Genomic DNA, 22,191 nt, shown 5'->3' with positions numbered 1-22,191 from the left:
CATTTTCCTTTTCTGTCATGTTTGCCAATCTATTAGGTATAAGGTTGTACCTCGGAGTTGCTATAATTTACAATTCTCTAATCAATAGTGATTTAGAGCATTTTTTTTATGTGACTATTGATAGCATAGAGTTCGACTTCTTAAAATTTGCTTGTTCATTATCTTTTGACCATTTATCAATTGGGGGATAGCTCTTATTCTTCTTATAAATTTGACTTGGTTTTGTGTAGAGCTCACTCTAAGTGGTTCCTTATGCCAACTCTAAAATGACATGCAAGAACGTGGAAGTGTGAAAATAATCATGGTCCAGGTGAGATTAATCTATGTAATCAATCTGTTTATTCATACCATAAGGAAGGTTTTTATAGAGTAATGAAAGAAAAAAGGTAGTTACAAGTCACTAAGTTTTCTAATACTGCTTTGTTCAGTTTCAAGATGCCAGACAATGATGTCAAGTAAGCCTTGACAGTTATCAATGTCCTTGCTGTTTCCATACCCAAAGAATACTATCTAAAAATGTAAATAATCATGAAAGGCAGCTAACATCTTCTGGCTGGAATCCCAGAAAAGGGCAGAGTCCAGGATCTCAGATATCAGGCAGGCTCTGATTTACATCCACTTCTCATGGGAAAACCAGGACTAGACAGTTCAGATTGGTTGCATCACTGGAAACCCAGAGCTAACTTGTCTTGGAGCAGCCTGATTCTTGGATCAGATGTTTTGGCTCCCTTCAGTTCTGCTGTAAAAAAAATTTCTCCCAGTGTGGGTGATAAAATAAATCACTTAACCAAATAAAGAAAGTCAGAGGCAGGCTTGCAATGAAGAGGGAAATTTAATTGATCAAAAAAATCACCCCAGGGAGGGTGACCTTCACAAAGGAAAATTTGGATGAAGTGGCCTAAGCCTAGAGAGACAGTATTTTCATTTATTTATTTATTTATTTTTGCCTTTTGGAGGGCAATTAGGGTTAAGTAACTTGCCCAAGGTTACATGGCTATTATTTTTGTGTGGGTGTTAAGTGTCTGAGGTCCGAACCGAACTCAGGTCCTCCTGACTCCCGCCTGGCGCTTCAATCACTGCGCCACCTAGCAGCCCCTGAGAGACAGTATTTTAAATCCTCATCCAGGAGGATCAGGTTTCTCTCTCTGTCCCTCCCCTCTCGGTTCCCACTGGATGAGGGGAGGGCTCACAATCTTAAAACAGGAATAGCTCAGAAGACAAATGAGGAGGGGGCTTTGATAGTCCTGCCTCCTACTGGTGAGGGGGCAGGATCCTCCAAATGGCGGGTCTCATTTCCCATCCTCATAGGTGAGGGGATGTGGCCAGCAGTTCTGTGTCTAAAGTTGAGGAAGCTGTGAGCAAGGTTCCTCTAGCCATTATCCTCCCCTCTCATTGGTTGAGAGATGAATTCACCTTTTGGGACTATTCTTCTCTCCCATTGGTTGGGGAGGAAGAGTTAGCTGTCCCAGTTCCCACTGCTTAGTCTCCAGTGTCTTGTTCTCCTTGCCCAGGAACCTCTTCTAGGAGCCTAGTAGGATGAGCAAAAGGGCAGAACATTTTTCCCCGGAGAGAGAAGGGGTTTTACAGAGAATCTTTCTTAAGGAGTTTTACAAAGAATTTTTCTGAAGGAGAGAGATACCAGGAAAAAGGAAACGGGGGTGGGGGGGGGGGGGGAGGGGTGTCTCAGATTTTTGTACTTCCTCTAGAGAAGACAGGACGCTATTTCTGGGAAGTCTTCAGCCTCATTTCACTCACCGGTTTCCTGTCTTCCTTCTAATTTTGGTTACATAAGTTTTATTTCTTCAAAAACTTTTTCATTTAATATAATCAGAATTATCCATTTAACTTCCTGTAATCCTCTCTGTTTCTGGTTTGGTCATAACTTCTTCTCTTATCCATAGATTTGATAGACATACTTTTTTCCAAGTTCCCCTAATTTACTGATGATTTCACCCTATCTATTTTTTTAAATTTTTTTAGCAATCAGGGTTAAGTAACTTGCTCAAGGTTACACGGCCAGTTATTTTTGGGTGTGGTGCTGAGTGTCTGAGCCCGGATTCGATCTCCAGGTCGTCCCAACACTGGAGCCGGTGCTCTTACTCGCTGAGCCACCTGGCCGCCCCTAAGCAATTGGGGTTAAGTAACTTGCTCAAGGTTACACGACCAGGTGTTTCTGGGTGGGTGCTAAGTGTCTGAGCCTGGGATTCGATCTCCAGGTCAATCCTGACACTGGAGCCGGTGCTCTTACTTGCTGTGCTACCTGGCCGCCCCTCACCCTATCTACTTTGAACTTATCGAAGTACACAGTGTGAGATGTTGCTCAATGCCTACTTTCTGCTCAACTGCTTTAGAATCTTCCCAGCAATTTTTGTCAAATGGTGAGAGTTCTCATCCCAAAAGTATGCATCTTTGGCTTTATCAAATACAAAGTTACTATGGTCACTTACTACTGTGTATTGTATTCCATTGATCTGCCACTCTATTCCTTAGCCAGTACCAGATTTTTTTTTAAATTTGCTTAATTTTCACGATTAGCACTTTGTAATACAGTTTGAAAGCAGGTGCTGCTAGGCTGCCTTCCTTCACATTTTTTCCAATGATTCCTTTGGTATCATTCTTGACTTTTTGTTTTTCCAGGTGAGTTTTGTAAGTATTTTGGTAACTCTATAGAATAATTGTTTGAATTGGAATAATTCTTGTAGTTTTATTGGTATGACACTGAATAAGTGAATTAACTTAGGTAGAACTGTCATCTTAACATATTGATTCAGTCTACCTACTATGAGCAATTAATATGCCTCCAATTGTTTAGATTTGTCATATAGTTCCTAGGTTTGTCTTGGCAGGTAGACTCCCAAGTATTTTAGATTCTCTATAGTTATTTTAAATGGAATTTCTCTTAATATATCTTCCTGTTGAGTTTTGTTGATAGTATACAGAAATATTAATACATTATGTGGGTTTATTTATATCCTTCAACTTTGCTAAAATTGTTCATTGTTTCAAGTAGTTTTTAGATGATTCTCCAGAGTTCTCTAAGAATATCATTATAACTACAAAAAATGATAGCTTTGTTTCCTCATTGCCTATTTTTTTTATTCCTTTAATTCCTTTGTCTCACTGCTATAGCTAACTTTTTTTTTTTAAGCAATTGGTGTTAAGTAACTTGCTCAAGGTTACTCAGCCAGTTATTTCTGGGTGTGGTGCTAAGTATCTGAGCCCAGATTTGATCCCTAGGTCATCCCGACACTGGGGCCGGTGCTCTTACTCACTGTGCTACCTGGCGCCCCTATGGCTAACATTTCTAATACAATACTGAATGATCATGGTGATAATGAGCATCCTTGTTTTGAGAGCTTACTGGGAAGGCTTCAAGTTTATGTGCTTTAAGGATAATTTCATAGACATTACTTATCATTTTAAGAAAGGCCCCATTTCGGGTGGCTAGGTGGCGCAGTGAGTAGAGTGCCGGCCTAGGAGTCAGGAGGACCTGAGTTTGGACCCAGCCTCAGACACACACACAAAAAAAAACCTAGCCATGTGACCTTGGGCAAGTTACTTAACCCCAATTGCCCTCTAAAAAGCGAAAAAAAAAAGGGGTGGCCAGGTGGCTCAGTGAGTAAGAGCACTGGCCCCAGTGTCGGGATGACCTGGGGATCAAATCTGGGCTCAGATACTTAGCACCACACCCAGAAATAACAGGTTGTGCAACCTTGAGCAAGTTACTTAACCCCAATTGCTTTAATTTTTAAAAAAGGCTCCATTTCTTCCTATGCTTTCTCATGTTTCTAAAAGGAATATTATTTCAAATTTTCTTCATCTTCGATAAAAACATATGATTTTTGTTGTTGTTGTAATGGTTATGATAAATTATCCTTACAGTTTTCCTAATATTTAACCTAAGGTCCTATATTCCTGATATAAATCCCACCTGGTCATAAAGTATGATATTTGTGACATACTGCTGTAATCTACTTGCTAATATTTAAAATTTTTGCATTAAAATTCATTAAGGAAATTAGTCTATACTTCTATTTCTCTGCTTTTGCTCTCCCTGGTTTAAGTATCAAAACCATATGTGTGTCATAAAAGGAATTTGGTAAGATTCCTTCTTTACCTATTTTTGGAAATAGTTTAGTTTGGGAATTACTTCTTTAAAAATTTGGTAGAATTAATTCTAAATCCATCTGGTCCTGGGGATCCTTTATGGACGTGTACAATTCCTTTTCCTAAGAAAGAAGAATTTAACTATCCTACTTCCTCTTGTGTTAATCTGGGCAATTTATGCTTTTGTAAATATCAATTTCACTTAGATTATCATCAGCTTTACTGGTATATAACAAGGCAAAATAGTTCTTAATAATTGCTGTAACTTCATTTTCATTGGTGCAATTCACTCTTTTCATATTTTTTCTTTCTTTTTGAATTTTTTGGTCTTTATTAATGAGTTTGATTACTTTTAGTTTACAAGATTCAGTTCCACAATTCCTTGAGTTTCAAATTTTCTCTCCCTCCCTCCTCTTCCCCCCCACCCCATGATGGCATACAATCAAGTATAGGATCTGCAAATACTTTCACATTAGACATTAGTCAGGTTATAAAGAAGGATTGTATCAGATGGAATGAACAGTGGGAAAGAGGAAACAAAACCAAACAAGAAAAAGAGCAGGTAGTTTGCTTCAATCTGGATTCAAACTCAGTTCTTTCTAGTTCTTTCTCTGGATGTAGACATCTCTCTCCATCATGAGTCTTTTGGGGTTGACTTATAACCCTGCATTGCTGAGAAGAGTCCAAGCTATCAAAGTTGGTCGTCACACATACGTTGTGTCTATAATTGTGTACAAATTTCTGGATCTACTCTTCTCTCTCAGCATCAGTTTGTATAAGCCTCTCCAGGTAAATATGAAGTCCATCTGCTCCTCATTTCTTATAGCACAATTGTATTCCATTACATGCATATACCACAACTTGTTCAGCCATTCCCCCAACTGATGGGCACCCACTTAATTTCCAATTCTCTGCCACCACAAAAAGAACTGCTTTGGGGCATAATTCCAGGTTGTTCTCCAGAATGGCTGGATCAGTTCACAACTCCACCAGCAATGCATCAGTGTTCCAATTTTTCCACATCCTCTCCAGCATTTGTCATTTTCCTGTTTTGTCATCTTAGCCAATCTGACTGGTGAGATGTGGTACCTCAGAGTTCACTCTTTTCATTTTTGATACTAGTAACCTAGTTTTCATCTTTTTCTTTTAAAATCAAATTAACCAATAGCTTATCTACTGGGATTTTTACTTTAGTCATCAATCTCTCCTCTAATTTTCAGGATTTTCAAATTGGTGTTTAATTGCTCATTTTCTAGAAACAATAATATCCTCACAAAATGCTTTTAAAATTAACAAACCTTACATCCCAAAGAGATCAAAGAAAAAGGAAAAGGACCCATAAGCACAAAAATATTTAAAGCAGCTCTTCTTGTAGCAACAAAGAATGGGAAACTGAGGAACCGACCATCAACCGGGGAATTGTTGAACTAGATATAGTATATAAATGTAATGAAATGCTTTTGTGGTGTAGGAAATAATGAAGGGCATGTTGTGAACTGAAATAGTGAGAGCAGAACCAGGACAACAATGTATAAAATAACAGCAATAATGTAAAGATAACAAACTCTGAAAAATTTTGGAACTCCAATAAACATAATGACCACGCATAATTTCAAAGGACTCATAATGAGAATGCTACCCATGAAAGTGAATAAAATTCAGTGCACAAACTGAAGCATCTTTTCCTTTCTTTCTATCTTCTTTTTTCTTGGGGGGAAAAAGAGGATACAGGGGGAGAACATAGCTAATGCAAAAACTTTTTTACAATGACTATATAGATACAGATATTTGTAATGGATTTTGTTTTTCTTGCCTTTTCAATGGGTGGGGAAAAGGAGAGCTGACAGAATTTGGAACGGAAAAGAAAACTGAATTTTAAAAAACTAACTGAAACAATTAACAACTTCAGCAAAATTTCAGGATATAAAATAGACCCAACAGGAAGAATCTACCTGCCAAAATATGTACAAGAACCACAGGGACACAATTACAAAATACTCTTAAACCAAAGATAGATCAAAATAATTAAAGAACTATTAATTGCTTATGAATATATCAAACCAATGTAATGAAAACAACAATACTATGTTTACTTATTTGGTGCTATACCAATCAAACTACCAAAAGATTGCATTATATAGCTAAAAAAAAATTCATATGAAGCAACAAAAGTTTAAGAATCTAAAGGGATTTAATGAAAAAAGTGTGGAAAAAAGGAAGCATTTACCAGATCTCAAATTATGCAACAAAGCAATAATCAATAAACTATTTCATATTGGATAAGAGTGTACTGAAAATAAAATTCTGAAAGACAAAGATCCAGAAATGAAATATCAATTTATTAATTAGACTAGCCAATAATGAATAAACTTAGAGTTCTCTCTTGTGACTAAAGACTTTTCAGGTCACCTTAAATCTCTGGGTTTTCCCTTCTGAAAAAGTCCTCCCCAGACAAGCAAATAGAAACCCTGATTGCTGGGTATTTAACAAGAAGATGTGCCACAATCCCTTCCCATTACTTTAACTTTAAAGAGGGGGAGATCAGCTGAGGTAGAAGACCTGGTCATGAATTCTATAGCTTCCAGCAATCCAGGCAAGTAAAACTACTCTATTCCAACTTTATTTCTGAGAGAAATGATTATTTCTCCCTTGTATTAATTATTGAATCAGAATCAAGGTTTTTCCCCTTTTCTACTTCCTCATCCAGAAATCAACTAGTGTGGGAAACCTTTTGCAAAGACTAACCAGGGCTAAAATCTAAAAGAAATTCTAAGTTTAGGCTAATGGGTGGGATAATGGGCTCACTGTGTTTTACTCCGACAGGTGTGAGAAAATGTGGATTCTCCCTTTTGCCACAGATGATGTGAAAATTGATAAGTCTCTCTGACCAAGATTTGAGTGATTCAAGTCACATTCCCTCAAGACTATTATTAGAATGAGCCCATATAATATTTATTTTCTCATTAACTATTAACCAATCAGAACTGTCTGCCACACTCAGGAACACTCACCACTCTTCCAAGAGCATGTAAACTATGAGCCCACCACCATCAGGGGTTTTTGGCATTCAAGAGTGTCACTTGCCTCTTTTATTAATAACATGCTAGCCTTATTAATGAAATGATTAAATTGCCCAGAAACTGTCTCTCTCAAACTTTTTAAACATCACATTTCTCCTTCTTGAGCCAGGTCTCCCAAAACTCTAATAAGGTGACCAAGGTCACACAAGTAGCTCTTGGTAGCTCTTGGTAACTGTATCAACAATGCAGTATTCACAATGCCTACAATAACTATAACATTTATTCAAATACCAGAAAACTGAGTCCTAAAACCAGAAAGTCAAAATCATCACAGTAGTTATGAAGTTGGCACAAGTAAATAATGTAGTAACACCTACATTCTCAAGCCTTCAAAACAGAACAGGCTACCTCAGGCAAAGATCCTCCTCTCCTCACTCACGGCAACTGCTCAGAATCCACGCAGCTTGCTCCCAGCAGCTCCAGCCCCCCACAATTCCCATCCCTGGCAGTCCTCAGCAGAAGTCCTTAGCAGAAATTTTGGCTGGCTCAAAAAAAAAGGAGTTTGCGCAGCCGCTTCCAGTCACTGCATTGACTCTAGCTTGGCTCCAGCTTCCTCTTGCCCCACCCCTTCCTGCTATATCAGCAAATTCAAGGGGCATGGAAGATCTTCAAATCCCAAAACCATCACAGTAACTACCAAAAGGTATAGACATCAGACTTAGAAATTCTTTTCAAAAATTCACTGTCTGTACCAACAGAATAAAAATTATATTTTTACATAACAAAATGTGGCATCTTACCCATAAGGACAAAAATATTTACAGTAGTTCTTCTTGTAGTGACAAAGAATGGGAAACTGAGGAACCAAACATCAATTGGGGAATGGTTGAACTAGTTATAGTATATAAATGTAATGAAATGCTTTTGTGGTGTAGGATATAATGAAGGACATGGTATGATATCCTGAGAAACCTGTATGAGGTCCAACAAGCAACAGTTGGAACCAAAAATAGAACTGATGGGGTGATGGGACCTGGACTCCTAAAAGGAAAAGATCATGTCTAGAAAGCAACCCAGGCGCTGAATTTTCCCATACATTTCAGAAGCTCAGATTAGTGATACTTGTGTCCAAGGTAACTGGCCCAGCCCAACCTAATTAGATCACCTAATTAGCTTACTTGATATTTCTTTCACTATCTCACTTGGCCCACCCCAGACTACTTGCATATATTGACCACTCCTTAATCCCAACCAGATCCTTTCATTGTCCTTTTTGTTTATAAACATCAGTCTCACCCCCATTATGTAGCAAGTTCACTAAGAATCCTGCCCACCTCTACAAGGTGTTACAATAAACCTGGCCACTGTACTAGAAGAAGGTTTGAGTGCATGAATTCATTCAAAGTGGATGCCACCTTGCACCCTGACATTTCTGAGTTCCCAACAACCCCAAACCACATCAGAACAAGAAATGGGAAAAGGAGTAGTCAGTTGTTGTTGTCAGCTTATTTAACTTAAATGCAAAGTACAACATGCAAAATGCCATGCTGGATGAATCAAAAACCAAAATTAAGGATGCTGAGAGAAATATCAACAATCTCAGATATGTACACAATATCACTCTGATGACAGAAAGTAAAGAATTAAGAAGTCTCTTGTTAAGGATGAAAGAGGAGAACGTAAAAACTGGCTTGAAACTTAACATTAAAAAATCATGGCATTGATGCCATGGCATGGCATGGCATGGATCATGGCAATTGGTCCCATCACTTCCTGGGAAATAGAGACAGAAGAAATGGAAGTAGTGTCAGATGTTATATTCTTGGGATCAAAGCTCACTGAAGAGAGATAATCCAGTCATGAAATCAAAACACTTGCTTCTTGGAAGGAAAACTATAGCAAATCTGAAAGGCAGACTTAAAAGCAAAGATATCACCCCACCAATAAAGGTCCATATAGTCAAAGCCAAGTTTTTTTTTCAGTAGCAATGTAGACTATGAGAGTCTGACTATAAGGAAAAAAATCAATGATTTCAAATTGTGATGCTGGAGAAGACTTTTGAGAACCTCTTGGACAGCACGGAGATCAAATCAGTCAATACTTAAAGAAATTAATTTAGACTATACACTGGAAGAACAAATAAAAAAGCTTAAATACTTTGGCCACAAAAAAAAAATACTTTGGCCACATAAGAAGACAGGACTCCCCAAAAAAGACCCCAAGGTTGGGAACAATTGAAGGCAAAAGGAGAAGGGGACAGCAGAGGATGAAATGGATATAGGATCACAGAAGCAACAAACATGAGCTTGGACAGACTTCAGAAAATGGTAGAGGATAAGGGCCTGGTGAGTCAGACAAGACTGAACAACTGAACAATAACAGAAGTGAACTGGTTCTGTTCTAAGAAGTAAAATGGTACAAATTTAACAGTGTTTTAATAGTCACTAATAAATAATGATGTCAGCACTTGTGGACTCTAAGTACTCAGTATCTGAAGAAACAGAAGTTGGGAAAATATTATACATATGTATCAATGGTATCCTTAAGGGAAAAGCAGGCTTTCCTGACAATTTGCTACCGAAAACAATATATTTATAGTCACATAACTGACTTAAGTCAGGGATTTCCAAACTTTTTTTAGACCCCATAATCCTATAAGTAAAAAAATTGTTGATCACATACCTTTAATATGTGTATGTTTATTTATAAATTACATATATGCATATGTATTATTGCACTAATAATTGCAAAACTTACCAAAATATAAATGTTTTAATTTATGAAAGATGAAATAAATTATCCTAAACAAAGAGCCACTGGAGTTTACTAAATAAAGAAGTAACAAAGTCAGTTAGATACGTGTTTTAAGATCATTTTGGATGGCAGCTATATACAGAATGGAGTAGAAAGAGACCTGAATCAAGGAGACCAACAGAGAAGCTATTGCAATAGTTTAGCTCAGAAAGGATGTTAGAACATGCTCTCTGGAATGTCTGGTCTACAAGTAACCAACTTATTTTCATCTTAAACTTTTTATTACTCCTTCAGTCTCCTAGCATTCACTGAGACTAAGCTCCTTCAATGACACAACTTGCCTGACCACCAACACTGGTTACACTTCATTAATACCAACTAACTGATCAAGATAAGGGGAGCCAGAATACTTCCTGCTCCCACTACCACTTTCAGGCTCTCTCTCTACTACCGTCACTCAGAAATATCTCCTTTGAGGATTATTCTTCAATCTATATCTATATCTACCACCCAATTACAATTCTGATAGCTGTTATTTAACAACCTCCAGGGCATTTGTCTTCTTTCCTCAAAGGGTTGGGTACCTGACTCTGTCTTTTTCTTCAATCCAACACCTGTCCTCATACTAGGAAATTTCAACATAAAAATGATGATACTCCCCAAACAACCTTTTACAAGAAACCTTTCCTAATGCTAGTGCCTTCACTCTAAGACTATCTCTTATTCATATCCTATTTGTACACTGCTGTTTTCCATGTTGTCTCTATCACTAGACTGTGAGTTCTTTGAGAGCAGTAATTTTTTTAGGCTGGGCTTTTTTTTTCCTTTCCTCATATCCTCAATTCTTAATACAGTGCCTAGCACACAGCAGGTACTTAATAAATACCTGCGGATGAAAAAAAAAAGAAAAAAATACCTGTGGATGGGGCAGCTAGGTGGCACAATGAATAGAGCATAGCCCTGGAGTCGAGGACCCAAGTTCAAATACAGCTTCAGGCACTTCATACTTACTAGCTGTGTGACCTTGGGCAAGTCACTTAACCCCAATTGCCCTGCCCTCCCCCCTCCAAAATTAAAATTAAAATTAAAAAAATAAATAAATACCTGTGGAGTTTAGTTGACTTTACTATATGACCAATCTTTCAAATTCAAGGTCCTCTGCAAGACAATCATCTACTTCCTGGCTCCTCTGCATAAGTATATCAAAGGGCTGTCTTGGGCTCTTTCCTCTTTTTTTCTTAAAGTTCTCTCATCTACTCCCATGCATTCAACAATCATTACTAAGCAGATGACTTCCAAATCTATATATATACAGTCCAACATTTCCAATTGCTTGGACATCTCCATTGTGATGAGGTACCTCCAACCCATTTCAGTCATTTTCAGTCATGTCTAACTCTTCATGACCTCATTTGGGGTTTTCTTGGCAAAAAGACAGGAGTAGTTTGCCATTTCTCAGCTCATTTTATACAAAAGGGAAGTGAGGCAAATAGGTTCAAGCGACTCGTCCAGGATCACAAAACTAGTAAGTATCTGAGGCCTGATGTGAACTCAGAAAGATGAGTCTTCCTGATTCTAGTCCTAGCACTCTATTCACTGAATCCCTTAGCTGCCCCCACTATGTCCATTAACTTTTCCCCTAAACTTGCTCATCTTGTGAACTTCCCTTTTTTGTCCAGGGTACCATCAATTCTACCAATCAAAATATTTACTGAATGAATGCACATGAAAATAAAGTTTCATTTGGCTTCTGTACAAGTTCATGATATAAAAAGCACTACATTCTAACACAGAGCAATATTAGATATTAAAGAAGATTAGTGTTAAATCTAGGTTTTCCTGGAGGCGGAGCCAAGATGGAGGAGTAGAAGCACGACCTTCCCGCGGCTCCAGCTTCCACCCTCCCCAATCCGTGTAAAAAGGGGACTCTAAACAAACTTTGGAGCTGCAGAACCCACAAAATGACACAGAGAAGCTGAGGACAGCCTGGCAGGCCGGCAGGAATCTAGCACAGCACTCTGGGAGCTGAGCCTGGCCCCACACCAAGGCTTTAGCCCCAGGGCAAACCTGAGCAGCCAAGGCCACAGGGACTCCAGAACAGCAGCAGTGGTGGCAGTTTCCAGTTTTATCAACACATAGATGCCAAGGACAAGGTGAGAGGCCAATGTAGTCTGGACTTTGGGACCAGTAAGTGGGAGTGCATGGCTTTTACCCCCGGAGTGAGAAGCTGCTGAGACGCCACCAGCATACCCAGGCAGCGCCACGTGGCAGCTTCAGCTCCTGGCCTGCAGAGTGTAGGGGGACCAAGCACCAGTCTGAGGGGTAATCGCTCTTGTTTTAACCTGCTTGGATCTGGATTGCAGTCTAGAGTGGAGGTCCTGGAGTGTGTGTCCAGCTTGCCAGAGAGTGTGAGACCTCAGAGAGGGCACCCATCTAATACTCAGGCAGCTGAGAAAATCCCAGCGTTTGGGACAAAAGCTCCCCTGTCTGGTGGCAGAGTCCTACTGTGGAAAAAAGCCCAAAAGTCAAGTAATTGAGTGGCAAAATGAGCAGGCAAAAGAAACAAAGCAGACAGAAGATTCCAACATTACACTCCTATTTTGGGGACAAGAAGGAGCAAGGCATGGAACAGGAGGAAAACAGTGAAGTCAGAACTCCTGCACCAAAAGCTTCAAACAAAAATACGAGCTGGCTACAGGTCATAGAGGACCTTAAGAAGCAGATAAGAGAAGTGGAGGAAAAACTGGGAAGAGAAATGAGAACGATGCAAGAAAATTATGAAATGAGAGTCAACAGCCTGACTGAGGAAAATAATATCTTAAAAAACTGACTGACTCAAATGGCAAAGGAGGCTCAAAAAGGCAATGAGGAGAAGAATGCCTTAAAAAGCCGAATTTGCCAGATGGAAAAAGAATCTCAAAAGCTCAATGAGGAGAATCATTGCTTCAGAATTAGATTGGAGCAAATGTAAGCTAATGACTTTATGAGAAATCAAGATGCTGTTAAACAGATCCAAACAAATGAAAGAATAGAAGGCAATGTGAAATATCTCATGGGAAAAACCACTGACCTGGAAAATAGATCCAGCAGAGATAATTTAAAAATTATTGGACTACCTGAAAGCCATGACCAAAGTAAGAACCCAGAAATCATCATCCAGGAAGTTGTCAAAGAAAACTGCCCTGATGTTTTACAACCAGAGGGCAAAATAGAGGTTGAAAGAATCCACCAATCACCTCCTGAAAAAGATCCCAAAAAGAAAACTCCTAGGAATATTATAGCCAGGTTCTGGAATACTTAGATTAAGGAGAGAATATTACAAGAAGCCAGGAAGAAACAATTTGAATATTGTGGAAACACAATCAGGATAACCCAGGATCTGGCAGCTTCTACACTGAGGGATCAAAGGCCTTGGAATGTGATATTCTGGAGGTCAAGGGAGCTGGGATTAAAACCAAGAGTCACCTACCCAGCAAAACTGAGTATCATGTTTCAGGGGAAAATATGGTCATTCAGTGGAATAGAGGACTTTCAAGCATTCTTGATGAAAAAACCAGAGTTGAATAGAAAATTTGACATTCAGATATAAGAAGCAAGAGAAGCATGAGAAGGTAAACAGGGAAAAGAAATCATAAGGAACTTATCAAAGTTGAACTATTAACATTCCTACATGGGAAAACAGTAATTGTAACTTATGAAACTTTTCTCAATAGTTGAAGGGATTAGAAATATATATATATGAGGGTATATGGGCATATGAATACATATGTGAATGTGTGTATATATGTTTACAAGTATACATAGATAGAGGGCACAGGACCAATTTAACAGGAAGGGATGATACTTAAAAGGTGAAATTAAGAGGTGAGAGGAATATAATGAGACGAGATGGGGAGAGACAGATTGGGGTAAACTATCTCATACAGAAGAGGCAAGAGAAAATGGTTACAACAGAGGGGAAGAACAGGAAGGCAAAAGGGAATGGGTCAACCTTATTCCCATTGAATCTGGCTTGAGGAGGGAGTGAAATACACACTAAAAAGGGTATGTCAGCCTCCAGGAGAATGGGGGGGGGAAGGGAATGAGAGGGGGAATGATGGAAGAGAGGGCAGGCTGGGGGGGAGGGAAGTTGGAAGCACCCACTTTTGAATAGGGATGGGATCAGGGTGGAGAGTGGAGTGGGTGGGAGGTGGGATGGGAGGAAGGGAAGTGTAGTCTGTCTTTTACAATATATCTACTATGTTATTGTTTTGCATTAGCCACACATGTACAACCTATACTGAACTGCTTGTCTTCACAGTGGGGGTGGGTGACAAGGGAGGAAGGGAATAAATCTGGAATTGAAAGTTTTAAAATCAAATATTCAAATATATATGTACATATGTGTGTGTATATATATATGCATATATATATACTATTATTAATATCGTCTTACATGTAATTGGGAAATAAGATATATAGGCACTGAGGCATAGAGATCCACTGGAAAAGTCGAAAGGGGTATGGGAGAAAATATGGGAGAGAGCAGATTGGAGGAGGGGATATCTGTGGGACTGCTATTTTGGGGCAGTGGGTGGGGGAAAATCGGAGAGAAAATTTGTAACTCAAAATCTGGCGGAAACGAATGATGTAAATCAGAAGTTAATAAAGCTTTTTTTCAAGTAAAAAAAAATCTAGGTTTTCCTTCTAACAAAGACAACAATGATTCTACTATGTACATTGTTCCAAAATTCTTAGGACAGTTTTAAGCTTTAACAGCTATTTTTAGCTATTAAAACTTAAAATACTATAAACACTAGAGGTTTCTTCTGCATTAAAAATTCTCAAAGTTTTGGGGTGACATTCTTAATAGTATAAGACAAGACAATATAATACAAACACTACAACCAAACATCTACCATTTATTAAGAACCTATATGCCAGGCAAAATACAAGGCACTGGAAAAACAAACCAATAAATCAAACAATCCCTATTTGCAAGGAGTTTACATTGTAACAAGGGAGAAAATAAAAATAAAGAGAATAACTACAATTGAATACAAGGTAATTTGTGAGAGAGGGCATTAGCAGTGAGAGGATCAAGAAAGGTTTCATGAGAAGGTGGTACTTGAGCTGTTTTAAAGAGAAAGATTCTATGAGGCAGAGATGAGGCAGAAATGAATTACAGGTCTGAGAGACAGCACAAAGGCAAAGAGACCAGAGATGCAGTATAATGTATGAGGGACAGAAAAAAATGCCAAGATGATTGGATCACATACTGCAGAAATGGAGAAACAGGTTAAGTCAAAGTTGTGAAGGAAATAAAAAGAGAAGAGTTTTAAAAGAGTTTAAAACAGAAGAGTTTAAATTCTATCCTAAAGGAACCAGACCCCTAAAGTTGGGCACATAGGAGAGTCACATGGTTGGACTGGAGTTTAAGGAAGATCATTTAGCAGAAGTTTAGAGGTTATATTGAAGTAAGGAAAGACTGGAATCAGAGAAAAAAATAGGAGTCCACAGCAATAATCTAAACAAGAGGTGATGATGGCCTGAACTAGGATGGTAGCCATGTGAGTTAGGGAAAAGATGAGATGCAAGAAATACTATCACAGTAAAAACAACAAGATCTAGCAACTGATTAGATATATGGGGTTAGAGAAAGTGAGCTAAGGAGAAAAACAACATTATGGGATAAGTCAAATAATGGTGGTACCTTTGACAGAAATAGAAGATTTTGGAAAGATGAAGGATTGAAGGGAAAAATAAGAGGCCCAGTTATGAATATGTTGAATTTGAGATGTTTTCAGGTCATCCTGTTTAAATGCCCAAAAAGTAATTACAATGTAGTATTAAAGCTCAGGGGAAACACTGGAGTGAGATTTATAGATCTGCTAGTCATCTACATAAAGCTGATGAAGTTTATGTGTGTAGAAAAAGAAAAATTTTTTAAAAAAAGACAGAGCCTTGGGGAGAACACTTACAGTTAAGGGACATGAGCTGAATATTGAAACAACCAAAGACACATAAGAGTAGTCAGATAGGTAGAAGAAGAATCAGGAAAAACCCTGAGACAAAAATGCATCCAGGAAGAAAATGGTCAACAGTGTAGATAGATAAAAAAGGAGACTAACTGAAAAAATGACCATCAAATTTGGCAAATTAAGAAATCACTAGTAACTCTGGAGGGTTCAGTTTCAATTGACTAATGAAGTCAGAAGACAGACTACAAAGGGGTTGAGGAGTAAGAGAGAATATGAAGACATTGAGTGTAGATGTCTTTTTCCAGGAGTCTGGATTAAAAACAAAGGTGAGTGATGACAATTTGACAGGATAGAAGATACAACAGTATGTCTGAAAGTAGAGAGAAAACCAGGAGACAAGAAGAGGTTGCAGATTAGAGAAAGGGGGAGAATGATTAAAGTCAAAATAAGGAAAAATTAGGAGCAGATGGGACTAAGGGCATATATAAAAGATTAGCTTTGACAAGGAGGGAACCATATTATGTTTAGAGACTGGGGAAAAGAGGAAAGAGTGGGAGATAATGTAAAAAATTTTTGAGAGAAGATGCAAAGGAAATAAATGTTCCATTAAAGTTCATGAAAGAGATGTGATAACATTTTCTTTTCAAAAGACTCCAGGGTATAGACCAATGTCTGACACCAAATACCAGAAAAAATCCAAATGGGTACATGATCTTTATGTCTATAAAGGGTGATACTATAAACAAATTAGGGGAGCAAGAAATAGTTTATCTATCAGTTTTATGGAGAATGGAGGAATTTATGACCAAAAAAGAGATAGAGAACATTATGAAATGCAAAATGGATAATTTTGATTACATTAAACTGAAAAGTTTTTGCACAAACAAAGCCAATGCAACCAAGATTAGGAGGGAAACAGAATACTAGGAAAGAATTTTTAGAATGAGTGTCTTTAGTAAAGGCCTCATTTCTAGAATATATAGAGAACTGAATCAAATTTATAATTCAAGTCATTCCCCAACTGATAAATGGTTGAAGGATACAGAACAGTTTTCAGAGGAAAAATTTGAAGCAATCTATGGTTACATGAAAAAATGCTCTAAATTACTATTGATTAGAAAGATGCAAATCAAAACAATTCTGAGGTACCACACCACACCTATCAGATTGGCTAACATGGCAAAACAGGAAAATGATAAATGTTGGAGAGAATGTGGGAATGTTGGAACACTAATTCATTGTTGGTGGAGCTGTGAGTTGATCCAACCATTCTGGAGAGCAATTTGGAACTATAAATATATATTATAAATATATAAATATATTTTTATACCCAAAAGGTATAAAAATGCACATACCCTTTAACCCAGCAACATCACTTCTAGGGCTTTATCCCAAAGAGATGATAAAAATGGGAAAAGGACACATATGTACAAAAATATTTATAGCAGCTATCTTTGTGGTGGCCAAGAACTGGAAATCGAGGGGATGCCCATCAACTGGGGAATGGCTAACCAAGTTGTGGTATATGAATGTAATGAAATACTATTGTGTTATAAGAAATGATGAACAGGGCGGCCAGGTAGCACAGCAAGTAAGAGCACCGGCTCCCGTGTTGAGAAGACCTGAAGATCGAATCCCGGGCTCAGACACTTAGCACCCACCCAGAAACACCTGGCCGTGTAACCTTGAGCAAGTTACTTAACCCCAATTGCTTAGGGGCGGCCAGGTGGCTCAGCGAGTAAGAGCACTGGCTCCAGTGTCAGGATGACCTGGGTCAAATCCAGGCTCAGATACTCAGCACCACACCCAGAAATAACTGACCGTGTAACCTTGAGCAAGTTACTTAACCCCGATTGCTTTAAAAATTAAAAAAAAAAAGAAAGAAATGATGAACAGGCAGACTTCAGAGAAAACTGGAAAGACTTATATGAACTGATACTGAGTGAGGGAAGCAGAACCAGAAGAATACTGTACACAGTAACAGCCACAATAGTGCAAGGACTGATTTTGATAGACTTAGCCTTTCTCAGCAAGGCAAGGACCTAAAACATTTCCTAAGGACACATGATGGAAAATGCCAGACTCATTCAGAGAAAGAACTATGGAGTCAGAATGAAAACAGAAGCAGACTATTTTCTTTTTTTGTTTTAGTTTTTCTTTCTCAAGATTTTTCCCATTCATTATAATCCTTCTATGCAACATGACTAATATGACAATGTGTTTAATAAAAATGTATGTATAGAGTCCATATCATATCGCAAAGCCATCTTGGGGAGGGCAGGGGAAGGAGGGAGAAGGAGAAAATTTTAAACTTATGGAAGGGAATGCTGAAACTAAAAATAAATAATTTAATTTTAAAAAATATTCCAGGGAAATATCTGAAGAAAAATTAAGAAATTTTCGGAATGGAGGTAGCAAGAAACTCAAGGCACACATTTCTCACCTTGTTTCTCTTTTTCTTTTAGTGGATCGGTATTGTACACTCGAAATCCATTTTCCATCCCACATGAAAAGCACCCTAAAATAAGAAATGAAAAGGGAAGCATGTTAATAGATTCTGTGGGATTATTAACTAATCAAATCATGCCCAAAGGATAAAATAGATGTGGAATCTGAAAAATAAAAGTTAAGAGCAAATTAGAGTATATTCATACTCTTATAAAAGTAAATTGGAATTCAGTTTCTCAAGTATTCAGTTCATTTTCCAAAATTACAACTTTTTTTCAAAAGATGATTAACCCTTCCCTCATACAGAATGCAAGAAAAATAAAATTTCCTGCCCATGGTAGTCATGTCCAAAAAAATATGTATCTACATTCTGAGTTTAATCAACCTGATTTCGTCAATTTAATATATCCTGATAGAGATATCAGGAAATTGGAGACCTATTTCATCAAAATCTTCTGAAATCAAGGTGATTATCAAGGTAACGATCAAGGTGCAGATCAGAGTACCTGAAACTTTGAGAGTTGAATGTCTTTAAATTGTTGTTACAGAATAAATTGCTCTCTTGGTTCTACCCACTTCACTATACTATTTCATACAACTCTTCCCCCAAGTTTCTGTGAAACCAGCCTTCTCATTTTTTATAGCACAATTGTATTTCATCACACTGATATGTCAGAAATGACGAGCTCACCCTCAATTCTATGCCACCTCAAACAGAGCTACTATAAATATTTTTGTATACCTGTGTCTGCCTTGTCTCTTTCTTTAATCTCTTTAGGGTATGTGGTATAGTTGGATCAAAAGGTATTGTAAGGGCAAGCAAAATAAATTTTTTTTTTTGCTGTTTTTCTGGACTGAATTTTAGCTAATCAAATAAGTGCCTTTGAGCCTCACCTTTGATTGTATCAACAGTCTTTGATTGAAAACAGTGTACATTGTATTGCCCTTAAAAGGCTTAAGGGAATGTGAAGATCTCCCCCACCCCTTAATAGGCCCAAAGTAATCAGATGGAAACACAAGGTAGGAGGAGTTTGCAAAAAGGCTGGAACAAGAATGAGTAGGTAAGAGCAGGAGCAGAGCTGGGAGCAGGCAGAACTGAGAGAGAGAACGGTTGTGATGTTGGTGCTCTGTTGATCTGTGTTATTTTCTCAGACAAAAATCCTGTCTGTTGTTCTGTACTGATTTCTCAGCCAGAAGCCCAGTCTATAGTTGTGTTGATTTCTCAGACAGAATTCCTGTCTGTTGTTCTGCATTGGTTCCTCAGAAAGAAAGTGAATTGAGATGATAGTGCTGGTAATGTGTGCAAATATTATTGTAGCCCTGTTAAGCTTTGTTTTCCCAGAAGGAAGCAGAAAATGTGAAGAGCTTGGAATGGAGTAGTCCCTATGAGCTGATATAGGAGCAGAGAGCTGCCAAAGTGTGAATCCAGGCAAGAGTTGGGAGCAGTGAGCCCATGGAGGAGCCAGAGGAGGAGCAGAGGGGTTTGGAAGCCAGTCACAAGTCAAGATGAAAGAGAACTTTACTTTGGATACTTTGTATTGACTGACTGATGAGCTTTGTAATTTACTATGACATACGGGTAGATGGTGTTTGCATTTTCTGCTACCTCTTAAAGATGACTATAAGATATATTGAATGATGTGTTTTCTTTAACACTATGTGGCCACCTTAGTAATAAGTTGCTATGTTATGTTGTGAATGTTTTTCTTTAGTTTGTTGAATGTTATGCTTTAGTTTACTGCTTAATTGAGTTCATTATACTATGAGATTAGACACGAAGTTATTCACAGCAGCAGTCCTCAGGAGAGCTTCTCGTAACTAGTTTTACAAATAATGGTTGAACCAGTTGACAGCTCCACCAGAAGAAGAAGAATATACTAGTTTTCCCGACAGCCCAACATTTGTCATTGTCCTTTTTGTCACTTTGTCAATCTAAAAGGTTTTGAGATAGAACATCAAAGTTTTTTTCATTTTTCTAATTACTGATGAGTTCAATTATCACCTCTATGAAAGTGACTCTCAAGTCTATTTATCTACCTCTATCTTGAGCTCATTTCCCATCATGAACATGTAGTTAGACATCTTGAATTGAATGTCCCTTAATCATTTCAAACTCAACATAACATTGAAAACTGAACTCCTTATCACTCCCCCAAATCCTACCTTATTCCCAACTACCTATTACTATTGAGGGGTACCTGCCATCTTTCCATTCGCCCATGATAACAATCTTTAGGCCAAACCCACTCTTCACTTGCATCTAGACCATATATCCAATCCGCTGCCAAGGTTTCGTCATTTCAATAGTCAAAATATTGCTCATTTATATGGTCCCCTTCTCTCCACTCACACACCCTGTGTTGGTGCAGGCCCTCTTCACCTCACACCAGGACTATTTCTACTATCCCACTACAATCTACCCTCTAGTTAGCTGTCAGAGTGATCTTCCTGAAGTACAGGTTTGAGTAACACCCTCTCTATTCAATAAACTCCAGTGGGTCCCTATTACCATCAGGATCAAATAGAAAACTCTGTCCTTTAAAGTCAAAGCTTTCTGCCTTAACAGTCTTCTTTCACTTTACCTTCTTCAATATACTCCTCAAAAACAACCTCCACTTCTCAACTCTGTCTTTCTACTGTACATTTTTTTTCATACTGTCTCTATATGAATGTGAGCCCCACAAGTGAAGGTACCATGTTTGCCTTTCTATGTATCTCCAATCCTTATGACCGTGTCTGATACATAGTAAGTACTTTCTAAATGCTTGCTGACTAAATAAAACAATTCTTAGGAAAATGTAAAAAATCTCTTCTCCCCATTATAATGTCCTCAAATCCACTAGAAACTGAGATTCCCTCTAAAACTACTCATCCTTCTGAATTCAGTATTTCTGTCTATGATATTAATCATTCACTTAATTTCCCTCTCTAGATGCTAATTTGGTCTGGCTAATTGATACAGACTGACAATCATGGTAAGAAGAATACCAATGGGAGCTCATGAGCTGTAAATCAAAACACTCTCTAACTCCTTGAGGTTAACCTAGAGCTTTTGGGGGGAGTAAGGGAGGTGTAGAATATAGCTCCTGCTGTGAGAGCCTGCCAGTGTGATTGGGGAAATATTTCCTGAGTCTATATTTGTTATAAAAGAATCCAAAGACCTCATAAAAAATCAGGAAACATTTTCAGGAACAAACATTGGAAGAATCCACAATATGATCAGGAGTTAACCATAAACCAATCAACAAATATTTATTCAGCACTCAATGCAGCTATACTAGCCTTCTTGCCACTTCTCAATGACTGATGTCTCTGTACATTTCAGTTTCCTCACCTCCCCCTCTTAGAATCCCTAACTTCCTTCAATACTAAGTTCAACTCAACTGTCAATCTTCTGCAAGAAACCTACCAGATCTCATAGCTACTAGTGTCTACTCCTCTAAGGTGATACTCCATCTACTCTGTATTTCATAATATTTATGAATGTACATATTTCCCCCGTTAAAATGTAAGTTCCTTGAGATGAGAAATAGCTTTTGTTTTTTTTGTATTCCCTTGCAGTATTTAACACAGTGCCTAGCATTTGGTTAAGTGAGGCAGCTGGGCAAGTAGACAGAGTACTAGCCTTGGAGGCATTAAGTCCTGAGTTCAAATCCTGTCTTAGACACTCACTAGTTGTGTGATCCTGGACAAGTCACTTATCCTCTCTGTGTCTCAGTGTCCTCACCTGTAAAATGGGAATAATAATGTTATCAGGATTAAATGATCAGATAATATATATAAAACATTTTGCAAACCTTAAAGCACTATATAAATGCTGCTTATCATTAGCAGTTGTAATAATAACAATAAAGGCTTGTTGGTTAAGCCCCAACTGCATGCCAAAAACTGAGTCAAACACT

At 38.1% G+C, this 22,191-nt stretch overlaps 1 protein-coding gene across 7 annotated transcripts in view; it reads right to left on the bottom strand.

The window, feature by feature from the left end:
* The window catches only part of WDR45B (WD repeat domain 45B), a 105,337-nt gene that overhangs the window by 69,376 nt on the left and 13,770 nt on the right, over positions 1-22,191 (bottom strand). For 5 of the 7 annotated variants that reach the window (XM_069076643.1, XM_069076642.1, XM_069076641.1 and 2 more), the window contains exon 2: positions 18,285-18,359. The exons of 1 other annotated variant lie outside the window; for it this stretch is intronic. In XM_069076643.1, the coding sequence (XP_068932744.1) occupies positions 18,285-18,359 (75 nt within the window). Of the gene's footprint in view, positions 1-18,284; positions 18,360-21,961; positions 22,017-22,191 lie in introns of all 7 variants that reach the window. One more of the 7 variants, XM_069076640.1, reaches the window with a different exon arrangement.

This window comes from Petaurus breviceps, unplaced genomic scaffold (assembly GCF_028583685.1).
Source record: "Petaurus breviceps papuanus isolate PSGF00001 unplaced genomic scaffold, PetGlider_PUasm1.0 90925, whole genome shotgun sequence".
Lineage (NCBI taxonomy): Eukaryota > Metazoa > Chordata > Mammalia > Diprotodontia > Petauridae > Petaurus > Petaurus breviceps.
This window is presented reverse-complemented; position numbering and strand designations above follow the sequence as displayed.